The sequence below is a fragment of the Epinephelus moara genome, chromosome 13 (assembly GCF_006386435.1).
Source record: "Epinephelus moara isolate mb chromosome 13, YSFRI_EMoa_1.0, whole genome shotgun sequence".
In the NCBI taxonomy this organism is placed as follows: domain Eukaryota; kingdom Metazoa; phylum Chordata; class Actinopteri; order Perciformes; family Serranidae; genus Epinephelus; species Epinephelus moara.
In genome coordinates this window covers 21,113,021-21,125,533 of record NC_065518.1, presented here as the reverse complement: position 1 = coordinate 21,125,533, position 12,513 = coordinate 21,113,021, and the positions used below count along the sequence as shown (strand labels likewise).

Genomic DNA, 12,513 nt, shown 5'->3' with positions numbered 1-12,513 from the left:
TATTTTAAGTGGTTAGCTCCTGATCTTAAGTGCACAGCTAATATATTTATGTGGTAAAAGACATGACATTAACAGAAGTGCATTTTTAAAAGATTCAGTGTGGACAGAGAGCTCCCATTTTACGCTATGCAGCACAGTAGTTGGACGCTGTTGGGACATGGTGTCCTGGTCCACTCAGGAGCGGCTGCTGAGTAAAGTGTACACCAGTCCGTTACAATATACGCTACTTACCTTTATACTTAGCTCCTCCTCCGCCTCCTCACTGCTGCTTTGCATTTACTCATTCATCCCCTCCCCAGGCGCTCGGACACAGCCGACAGCCACCTACTGGACCTGTGCATCATGGTGTTTCGTGCCTCCTTCGGCAGTGGCAACAAGCTGACTCTCGGCCGCCTGTTGGCCCACAGCAAGCGGGCGGTGAAGAAGTTTGTTGGCTGTGATGTCATGCTGGAACCGGGGGAGTATGCTGTGGTCTGCTGCGCCTTCAACCATTGGCAGATGAATGTCAGCGGGACGGGAGGTCCACCCACACCCAGTAGGTGTACACAAACAGTATGCTCAAGCAACACTTTTGTTGCTTATGAATATTTGCCGAGTTCATCCCATAATAACCCATAACCCTGTTGTATTTCTGTCCTGCAGTCTCCAGTCCTACCAGCGGAGCAGCACGGAGGCCCAGCCAAGACTTCCCCGGCTACATTCTCGCCATCTACAGCTCCAGACAGGTGATGGTAGAGCAGGTGGAGGCGACGGCCACCACGCTGGCAGACGCCATCATCCTCCTCACAGAAAACAAAGGGGAAAGACACGAGGTGAGACACATGTAAACACACACATACACGCCTGAGAACAAGAGAATAAGCACACGTCTCTGTGCGCCGTCTCTGTCTCACACCTACACACACAGACAGTGTTTGAGTATAATGCTTGTGAAGCCGCAGAACGCTTGCAACTCCGTAAGCCACTTTGAGATAGCACTTTAGATTTCCGTAGCAGAGCCCTGAATCCTATTCTGCCTTTACACATGTGAGTGTGTGCACATTATCTCTCCCACACACACGCACGCACACACGCAGCTGCTCACACCCAAGGAAGCAAATTATTCTGGCTCTCCTGAACAGCGCTTTCCTGAAAGTGCTGTCACATCGGCTGGTATTTTAGAGGATGACAGAGCTTTTTAAACACTTGAGATCATCTTTGTTAAATCATTCAGCTCTTCAGCTCTCCAGGAATTCACCGCTCACAGTAGGTGGGCCGAGCACTAGGGAGTGCACGGCAGCCACTACACGCACAGAAGTGTTTTAACAATAGGGTGAAAAATAAAGACATTTTGAGGGTGGGTATTAATAAGTAATTTGAGCTGTCCAGAGTCGTGAGACAAGAGATTTGTATTGTGTGTTGCTGGCGGATATATTTTAGGTGCAGTGTGGGATTACTGGATGCTGTTACTGGGCCATTGGACAGCAGCTAAAGCAGTTTGGCTGCACTTGTATTCTCTGTGTGTACAATTACAGGCCCCAGAAGAGAGATCAGCAGCCGCTGCTTGAGAGATGACAGTCATCTCGCCTTCAGGGACAGTTGTTATTGTGAACGTAGTCGTAAAGGCATTTAAAGTAGTATTTTAATACCACAGTGGTGTACCTTTCCGATGCAGACACATAATAGTTAGACAGCAGATTATATTTCAGCCATTTGGAACCGGTTTTTGGTGTCGGTCCATCGAAGGACAGAGGCTTCTCTTTTGTTTTCACAGACAATTAAAGGTCCAGTGTGTGAGATTTAGTGGCATCAAGCAGTGAGGATGTAGATTGCAACAAACTGAATATCCCTCCACTCATTTGGTTGGTCTTTGTCCTGCTCATCCTCCACCATGAATAGATGGCTGTGATAAAAATTGACAGTGATGAACACAGCGTTTTCCCCAAAGCTGAACATTTTTCAACACGGAAAAAGGCATTAAAATGATAGAAGACATTTAGTGTTGGATTTATTATTAAGGATTTATTTTATAAAGTCTCCAAAAAAGACTGCAACTCAAGGTTGGATTCCAAAGCTTCTGAAATAGCTATAATGGCAGGACAGCTAACGTTAGCCTCTGGGCAAAAAAAAAAAAAAAAGTGTCTCACACTGAGCTTTCTAGAGATATTTATTGTTAGCAGTTTTAAGTTTAAGCTAATTTCTATAGTGTGTATAGAAAACTTTTTTTTTTTATTTGATGTGCACTTGGAGCTTTTAGTGTGGTCTATGTCCCATGCGCTGACAAGGAGGTGGCAGGGTTTATGACCTTTACTGCAGCCAGCCACCAGGGGGCGATCAAGATGTTTTGGCTTCACTTTTGGGAAGCTATAATCTTTATCTTTATATACATGCCTCTTCTGGAATAACTTTGCTTCAGAAACACAGTGTGCAGTTCATTTTCAGATCACATTATTTTAGACATCACATTTGTTTTTCACTTGTCCGATTCAACAACTGCTTGAGGCCTTTTACTTGTCCTGGGCAAATGTTAACGTTGAGCTCTGCAAACACTTTGGTGGACACACAACGCTACCAGGTAGAGTGCTCTCAGTGCGCTGTGACTACTTTAGTTAATCTAGAGGTATCATGCAGATTTGTTTTCCCCCATAAACCAATGGAATGGTTGAAGAGTTTGTAGAAGTAATGAAGATTGTCTTTGGTTGACTACAGCCCTAGAAATGAAGCAGTCTTTCTTTGGACAGAAGCCAACAAGTACATTGTATTATTTCCTACTCACATTTTCTGTGTCTCCATGTGTGCTCTCAGGGCCGTGAGGGCATGACGTGCTACTACCTGACACACGGCTGGGCGGGGCTTATAGTGGTGGTGGAGAACCGCCACCCCAAATACTACCTCCACGTCTCCTGCGACTGCACTGACAGCTTCAATGTGGTGTCCACGCGCGGCAGCCTCAAGACCATCGACAGCGTCCCACCTTTGCACAGGTACACACACACACACACTTATCACTCTCTTCCTCGCATACATACAACTCTGAAAGTCATTTTTTATCAAGCTACGTTCCACCTTGGAAGAGCCTGAATGGATTGCAAGTGAGGAGATTAAATGCTTTGGGAACATTTGGTACAGGTGCAGCAAACATCCACCCATTCAGACGATTATATCCGTACCCACATACACACTTATATAAACGGCAGTGTTCCCAGAGGATTAGCGCTCCGTATTTCTTAATAATCTACCTTTGGCTGGTCTCAGCACAGTTATAGCTGCCTTTGTTTTCTGTTGGTCCCAGTTGTTCCTCTGCCCATTAAAGCCAAAGATTTAAAGTGCTGTAAAATATTGTGCACTCGTACACACCTGTGAGTTGCAGCACAGTGGAGCCGTTCACACATCATTAGGTTTATCTGAATTTAGGTTCTTTGGACATCTACTGTACGAATGTTTCAGTCGCACAGACGCATTACAGCGAACATTAATGTTAATTTACGACCTTATCACCTCGAAGTTATGTCCCACTTAATGGGAAACTGTAAAAAGTCACCATGCATGAGGACCATGTCTTTTAATGCCGTTTTCTCTCATCTAACAAGAACATTATGTCACTTTACTTGATAAAAACACTCCGCTGCAATATCACAGTCTTATTTTCCGATGTTCTTACTCACTTGCTATTATACAACTCGTTCAGAGGCGACAGCATTTAGCAGCCAGGTAATCATATTCAGGACTCTCACTGGAGTGTACTCAGATATGGTTAAGACTGGGGAAGTGTGAATAACACAGTCAAGCCTTGTGTTTCTTCATCTTGTTCTCAAAGTAGACTGAATCAGAAAAACAAGCTACAATAGAGTGCTGAATAAGCAGCTTGTCTTCCTACTATCATATATTTAACTTTGCTGACTAGCTAATAAACAGTTCCAAGATCAGCGCCATATTTAGGGACTGTGCAAAAATTATTAGCCAGAAAAAATATTTTTGTTTGAAGGAGGGAAGTTTGACTTTTTGGGGAGAGCAGAGATGAGTCATCTAATTTTTTTAATCTCATCCCTTTTTTATTAAAAGGTTAATTGAAAGCAGACAACCAATTACAAAAAATACATTACAGTATTATGAGTTTACAGCAGTTGAACAGCATGACCTTACACCTTCTATCCTCAGTATCCTTTTTTAAACAGTGTGTATCCTATAAAGTTTTCTTAAGCTATTGTACATTGTAAAAAAAAAAAAAAAAAAGATGTGTAACAGAGGTATACATTAATGAATTGGGACATTCCAGTACATTATTTTTAAGTTGGTTACAATGGTTAGAGGACCAGGCATCCTTTAGGGGATCTATTAATTTGTCAACACCAAAAGATGTGGTTCCTTCCTCGTGCAATTTATTGTCGAAAAGGTTAGATAAATCAAAAAGATCTAAACTGATTCATATTTTTATCAAAGAAATGGAATCCAGAGTGAGGTAAGAATATTTGTGTGCTTCAGTCCATCAGCAGTCACAGACCTGTCGCGTGTTCCTCCTTCACTCTTTAGATAACTGTAATAGTGTTTTTTTTATTCAGCTGCACTTTATTTGGAATCTGAGAGTGTCTGTTTTTGCACCATTCTGTTCTGGGTATTGCAGTTTTTGAAGATTAGGGAAGTGTCTGAAGAAAATATTAATTACGTTGAGAAAGGGCCTTGCTTTTTAGATAAAACGAAACACAGGATATATGGTTTGTTTATAGAAGCAAATAAGAGATGTAGGTATTTGAATTTTAACGGCCACTGAGTACTTAATGTGAACATATATAAACACCTCTGAATTTATTGCATTTAAATATTTTACTTGTTTTTTTTTTATTTGCAATTTCAACAGCTTAATTTGAATATATATATATATATATATATATATATATATATATATATATATATATATATATTTTTTTTTTTTTTTTTTTTTTTTTTTTTATATATATTTTTTAATTTATTTATTTATTTTCAGAGTTCACAAACTCAGATCCAAAAATTCAAGTTTTGGAAATAAACAAAATAATTTAAAAAATTCAGTTTGTTCAAAATTTTATCAGTCAAAGTCAAATCCAGAAATTCAAGTTGAAGAATTTCAAATAGCAATGTCTGGGCTGCCCAGGACAGGATAGGCAGTCGAGTCTGAATGCAATTGGACCAGTCTGGCGTATCAGAGCACGATCTGTCAGTCCTGTGAAGTGAAGCAGCTTGAAAACTGAAACCCAGATTACCAGGGAGAACGATAGGGCTCCGATAAGTTGTCTGGTTTGTGCTCTTTACGTGTGATTGATTGCCCCGGGTAGCCTGGGTGTTGCTGTTTGAAACTCTGAGAGTTAAATTTTTATGGAATTGAAGTTTTTAACACTAAAAAAAGATATTAAAATTCAGCTTTTAAAATTGCAAATGAAGAAATTTTACATTTCAATTTGAAATAGGTGAATTTAAATTTTAAAATGGAAAAAAAAACAATTTAATGAACTCAGTGGTGTTTAAATTTCAATACTAAGTATTAAGAGGATTAGAAAATTCAAATACTGATGTCTCTTCTTTGCTTCCAGAGATGAGGTTGTATGATTACCTAATGTTCAGCCCCCCTCCTCACCGTACACAATGCACAGCAGAAATAAAACAGTATTTGTATTGAGTATGGTGCCCTAATGCTCTCTGTCTCTCTGTCTCCCCCTGCAGGCAGGTGCTGGTGGTGCTTTCACAGCTGGAAGGAAACGCCGGCTTCTCCATCACCCACCGCTTGGCTCACCGCAAAGCAGCCCAGGCCTCCCTGGGAGACTGGACCCCCACCAAGGCCACCCACAGCCCCCAGCTCACTCCGGACATTGATGGCCTACACCGGCCCCGGCCGCTATGACCACCGCCCACTATCTCACCCACACACACTGACTATGATCCGATGTACTGTCAGACCACTGGAAAACCAGGCAAGGGAGGGCGAGTGGTGTGCGCAGCCCTGAAACGTGGAGAAAGATGTGTATTTGTGTGTCTCGTTGGATGAACACACACCTGAATGTAAAGCATAAATGGCGCAGCATGTACGTGCTGCTCTCCTAATGCTCCATAAATGCTTTCATCCAGCCCACACGCGCTCTTTCCCTTGCCAAGTGGATGTGCCATTACAGGATGAAATGAGGGAAGCAGGTCACACGGAGTGACCTGGGCTTACTCACGAAAACATTTGTTTCACCCAGGCACCAACAGGATCCAGTTCAGACTACTTAAAAATACTCTGGAGGTTTTTTTGGTACGAGCGCTGTAACGCGGAACGGATGTCATCCCCAAGCTTCGTATGCTTGGAAGACGACCCTGCTTTCCTCACAGAAGTCAGGGTGGAGTGCCGTAACTACTGAGCCATTTGCCGGCCCACAAACTATGAGCCAATCACCCGCAGCAATCAGACACTTATCCCCTATTTCGTCCACAAGGACAGCTTACAAAGCAGGAGACGTCACGGGGAGTTAATCTCGCCCAGCCCTCGGTACGGTACTTAATGAGCCAAACCCATATTCTAATTTTACTCACAGTTATACATGTTTTTTTTTTTTTTTATTTGAGACAACACACGTCAGTCTTACTTGTTTTATACATGGCCCTCAGTGCCGCCTTGTCCATATTTGTGTTTTCGAGGTCATAAAAAAAGCCATCATTCATCCAGTACTGTCTGTCCCCGTTCTCCATCATCGCTGCAGTGCTGTCTAGCGCTCTCTCTAGCTCAGGACCAAACCCATGATTTGTAGAGTAAAGCTGGAGTCAAACAAAACCTCAAGCTCATGTTGTGGCAGGTGTAGGGTGCCCAGCTGTGGTGTGGAGAGGTTTTACACTGACACATAATAGAATTCCCTCCCTTGTGCTTCAATAGACTAACATGCAATTTTGGCTTTTTCCCTGCAGAGAAACAACCACCTTTTTTTTTTTTTTCTTCCTTCCTCTTACTTACTTTAATTCATTTTCACTCAGCCCTCAGTTCAGGGTCTAAACGCTGGAGGCGAGTCATTACATGACCGGCTTTGTACTTTACCCCTCGGGCACGCTGGCTTCGCTCATCCAGTTCAGCCGTCAGTTTATATCCTCGCACATAAATTCACACTTGAGGAGCAAGTCTCCTCCCTAGACGTTTATCTTCAGTGAATTAATGCTGCTTCTTGCACTCTTGGATTGTGACACCCCCAGAATTTGTGTCTGATCTTTTTGTTGGTACTGAAGGTCAGTGAGTATTTTTCTTTTTCTCACACTGCAACAGTTTGCCAGTATTTTTGATTTACACTTTAGTGCATTTAGGGAGTACCAGAGGAGCTACTTGCTGTTTGAACAGTCAGTTTGCCATAGGGGAGCTCTTACGACGAGCTGCCGAGTTTACTTTGGGAGGTCAGGGACCATTATTGTTTGCTTGGGTGCAGCGCGAGCATCTGGGCCACCCTCCCACAAGAATACACCGACCGCACATTAGCGACAGCACAGAGTCCTCGTGTAATAACAAATTACCATTTTGTCAGACTGCGTGCACACATAACAAGAGAGAGAAGGGGCCCCTGAGACATGTTGTGACACAGAAAATAGTTTTAGTTCCCTCACAGTTTTTTCAGCTGCATCATTTCAAAGCATGGGCTGCCTACAGCTGTTGTACGCAGGTCTTCTTCCAGGGCCCCACCCGCTTGTTTGTTCCAATTTCTCCAGTGTCAAAGCCATTACTCCTGCTCCACTAAGGATCCTTCAGTCCTCACCATGGCAACATGGATGTTTTATCAGAGAGAGGGGAAAGACTGACGTGGTACTATAGTAACAGGGTGGAGAGGGAGTCTTTTTTTTTTTTAAAGTCAAAGTTGATGTCTTACTGTTGTGTAGTGAAATGGGGGAAAACTTGAAAGCTGATAAGCAAAATTGCCAGAGCTGATTGTCTTTTATGTCAAGATCATTTTAAGTCTAAACATTGATGTTCCCACATGAGATGATCAGGATTTAAAGGTGCAGTGTGCAGGATTTGGGGGGATATATTGGCACAACTGGGGTATAATATAATAACTATATTTTCTTTAGTGTATAATCACCTGAAAATAAGAATCGTTGTGTTTACGTTACCTTAGAATAAGCTGTTTATATCTACATGTACAACCGTGTACAGTAACCCAGAACAAACAAACCAAACACTGGTTCTAGATAGGGCTATTTACATTTTTGTAGCCACAGTAGTTAGCAGCCCCCCATGACAAGCCCAGTATTGTTGTAAAAACACTGATTTTTAACATGAAACTGTTTTATTCCGTGTTTTTACCGGTTTAAATGACAGAGTCTGTTTGTTTTGGAGAGAAAGAGACCTCAGTGGGAAATTTGGATCCTGATAAAAACCTCTTGAACATCCAGATCTTAAGTTATCAGAGAAAAAAGGCGAGCACACATTAGCCTGTCTCCGACGAACCAAACGGCGTAGGAGAAACACTGATTTGTAACGTGAAACATGCTTTTTCAGTGTCTTTACCAGTTTAAATCAACTGGTCGGTTTGTTTTAGAGAGGAGAAGACCTCTGGTGATAAACACCTCCTAAACAATAAACACAATAAACAAGGAATCCTAACCGGGAGAAGTTTCATCTGGGCTAGCAGCCCATCTCGATGAGCCAAAGAGCTTAAGATGAACACTGATTTGTAATATTTTATGGTTGTATTCAGTGTTTTTACCTATTTTAATCACCTGATCAATTAGCTTTGGAGAGGAAAAGACCTCATTAGATAATTAGGCTCCCAGTCAAAACCTGAACATTGAACACTGAAGGAATTCTAACCAGGAGAAGTTTCAGCTGGGCTAGCAGCCCGTCTCCAATGAGCCAAATAGCATAGGAGAAACACTTGATTTGTAACATGAAACAGCTTTTCTCTGTGTTTTTACTGGTTTAAATCAACTGGTGCTTTGTTTTAGAGAGGAGAAGGCCTCCGTGGATAATTCAGCTCCTGGTCATAAAACCTCCTAACAACAAACACTAAAGGAATCCTAACGAGCCAAAGAGCTTAGAATAAACACTGATTTGTAATATTTTAATCACCTGGTTAACTAATTTTGGAGAGAAAAAGACCTCTTCAGATAATCCGGCTCCCAGTCAAAACCTGAACAATGAACACTGAAGGAATCCTAACCAGGAGAAGCTTCAGCTGGACTAGCGGCCCATCTCCGACGATCAAGTATTTTGGAGAGAAAAAGAGCTCTTCAAATAATTTGGCTCCCAGCAAAAACTTAAACAGTGAACATTGAAGGAATTCTAACCTGGAGACGTTTCAGCTGGCTGCAACCCTCACTGCTAGATGCCACTAAATCCCTCTAAATCTTACACACTGCTCCTTTAAGCACAGTGACCTTGAGTTTAAAATGTGCTGCATCATCTCTGGAGCCTTGTCCCTCTTCTTTGTTGTTGGTAGCATTGATGGTAAATGGCAGCACTGTGCACCATATGCTTTGCAGTCTTACTCACTCTGCACAACCACGTCCAGCAGACTGTACTTCATGACATGTTCGGGACAGCGTGTAAGAAAAACTACCACAGCAGTGTGACGTTACTGTGACGAAACCTGAAGCTGAGGTAGCTGTAAATATGTTCTCCAAAGAAACATAATGTGTAATGACCACTTTCAGACGTCTGTCTGCCCTGTGTGAGCGTGTGCGTGGTCGCAGCCAAGCAGCTGTGAACTTTTTAATTTATTTGTAGAAGTGACTTGCAGGCCTGTTGTCAAAAGAATATTGCTGAATACTGGACTGATGAATGACAGATATAGGATTGTGATAATTTTATGGCTTCAGTTTGAGCCCAGAGGGATTCGCTTGAAGAGAAATGAACCTGCACTGAAACACCTGCAATGACAAGGCACCTCAAAATTCAGTGTCACCGCTGGATCACTTTACATTTACATGAGATTTTTTTCTGTTTTATACTTTGTTTTTTTGTGTCATAATTGTCATTGTTGGCTCTTGCTGGTGTCCTATGAACCTACTCCTCTTCTGTGAAGTTGTGGTGGTGAACTCTTCTGTGCGTCAGGGGCGCCCCCTGCTGCTGACGAGGCTGCATCCAGAGAAAAAGCTGGTCATTTACAGACCGGCCGACACAACGCCTTGTCCTCTTCCTCTCCTTTGTCTGGTTCCCTCCTTGTAAATTGTACAGACTGCAAACTTAAGCCACACAAAAGATAAGAAAACAGAAAAAAAAGTCAACTGACCCTTTTAAACTTGTAAAGAAAAAATAATGAAAGTATGATAGTAGAAACAAAAAATGAAACCTAATGCTGAAAATAATGGAACTCTGATGAATGTGATATATATTTTATTGATCTTTTCTTGGAGGGGAATATGAGTATATGTGTACAAACTTATGTATGTTTAATTTTCAATCTCAGGTTCCGATGGACCAAATAAATTTTTTTAAATTAAAGCAACATTTGTCCTTATTGCGAACGCCATGTTTTCCCACATACAAAGTTAAGTTACTATATTAATAAGCAGAGGTGGGACCAAGTAATGTTTTATGAACTTAAAATAAATCATAAAAAATAATGCTGACATCACACTTTCATAGCATATAGCACCATAATCAGCACCACAATTAGCTCTCTATGTTATCAGCCTCAACTTCGTGTTTTTCGTGCAACTTAAAACGCCAAATAAAGTTGGAAGTTGTAAATCCATCTGTAAGTTTTGACCTGCACAATTTGCAATTTTTTAATGAACACTTTAATGAAAACTTGTTCTTTGAAATGTAACGTTGTTGATGGTTTCATGTTTTTCCTGCAGCCTTACTGGACGCTGCTGGATCAGTCCAAACAAAGTGGATCTGGAGAATTGCACGGTGACTTGTTGGGAATGACGTTAATGTTAGTCATGGTTGGATCACTGCACAGGCCCAGTGGCTTTCACCTGTAATTTCAGTCAAACTAAATCATAGCGACCAGGAGGAGACTCAAAATGACCTCAAGGAGATACAAAAAAAAATTATAGCTGCTGTGCAGTGATGGGTCGGGTCCGGCATTTTTAGGCAATTCTGAGCAACAAGCAGAAGAATTGGAAGACATTTAGGAATTTAGCAACACAATCTGCGTTTTGCATCAGCTGAGGCTTGAACTCACAACCTCTGAGACTAAGAATCAATTTCTATCTCACTGAGCTAATTAGTCAGTGACAATTCATGTGTAGCTTCACAAATTGACTAAGCCAGACGTGCAGGTTTAGCAGCCGTCCATGCATGGAAAAGCAGATTTCAAACCACTGTAAAAAATTCAGTTATCGAAACAAAAATCTGAAAATACACATATTGCATCTAGACAGCATGGAGATGTTGGTAATTTGTTTGTAACAATGATTGATTTGCTCCATAAGTGAAAAACTGATGTTTAAAATTGCCATTTTTACATTGACTCCAATTGTTCACATTAGAGCAAAATTCAAAATGCTGTCAAAAATTCAGTTTTTGAGATAAAATTCTGAAATTTGCCACACATCATCTACCATGACTCTAGAATTTTGTCATATTTTTTCATGAGCATTGAAGATTTATTTAGCAAGAATTTGCATGTATATGTTTACAGTACTGTTTACAGTCAAACATTTTGATGCACTGTAGGCTCAATTTTTGATAAATCAAAAATCTGAGAAACGTAGTTTTTGTAAGACAGTCTGAAGATGCTCTGTAGCAAGTTTGGTGTCAATTGAGCAAAAATTGTGGGAGGAGATAGGTTTAAGAAGTTTTACAGTTTTTGAAAAAAACAGAGTGATGAACTTCATAATTTTTAATAGGTTTAAATGTACAAAAGTTTCTTCAGTATTGGGGCTACAGTTTGATGAACGTTGTGAAGTTTTAGCACGTATGGTTGTCAAAGTTTTGAACTTTAGACACTTGCTGTAGTGCCACCATCAGTACTATTGGCTTGAGTTTACAGCTGAGGATATCTGGCATGAGACTGGACCTTTGTGCAAAGTTTGGTGGGTTTTCACCCATGGGAAGTATGATTTCCTCGGAAGAACAAAGAAGAAAGAAGAAGAATACCTAGGATTACAATAGTGTCCTGGCAGCTTAGCTGCCCGGACCCTAAAAAAACACAAAATGACCAACAAAGACCCCCGATTACGTAAAACTTCAGTTAATAGCCCGGGCTATTATTTGCTTAAATCACAGAATTCAACAGGCATATATTTGGGACAGGCCTTTAATTCCTTCCACACAAAACTGTTGCTCACCAAAGATCGGGAAATATGATCAAATTGTTTATTAAAACCATGTGAGGGGAAGTGACGGACTCGGTGTGAGGAATCAAGTCTCTTTAATACATGCAGCATGGACAGACTTTTATACCAAACCAAAGCTCTGATGACTCTGGGTTACACCCACCAGCTGCACTCGTAAAGGACAGTGTTCCCCCTAAAAAACAGTTTAGCAAAACAGGAAACTTACTCCCTAAGAAATGAAAGGTCATGACCTAAGGTGTAGAGAATTGCCTCCCAAAGGTTCCTGACTAATTCCCACAACCAGTATGATTACTTGCAAAA

At 41.2% G+C, this 12,513-nt stretch overlaps 1 protein-coding gene across 2 annotated transcripts in view; it reads left to right on the top strand.

Moving 5' to 3' along the window:
• capn15 (calpain 15) overlaps nt 1–10,405 on the top strand; it is a 50,706-nt gene extending 40,301 nt beyond the window's left edge. For both annotated transcript variants that reach the window (XM_050059991.1, XM_050059990.1), the window contains exons 9-12: nt 300–535; nt 643–812; nt 2,785–2,963; nt 5,674–10,405. In XM_050059991.1, coding sequence (XP_049915948.1) covers nt 300–535; nt 643–812; nt 2,785–2,963; nt 5,674–5,851 — 763 coding nt within the window. In that variant the 3' untranslated portion in view covers nt 5,852–10,405. The remainder of the gene's footprint in view (nt 1–299; nt 536–642; nt 813–2,784; nt 2,964–5,673) is intronic.
• The last annotated feature ends 2,108 nt before the right edge of the window (nt 10,406–12,513 follow it).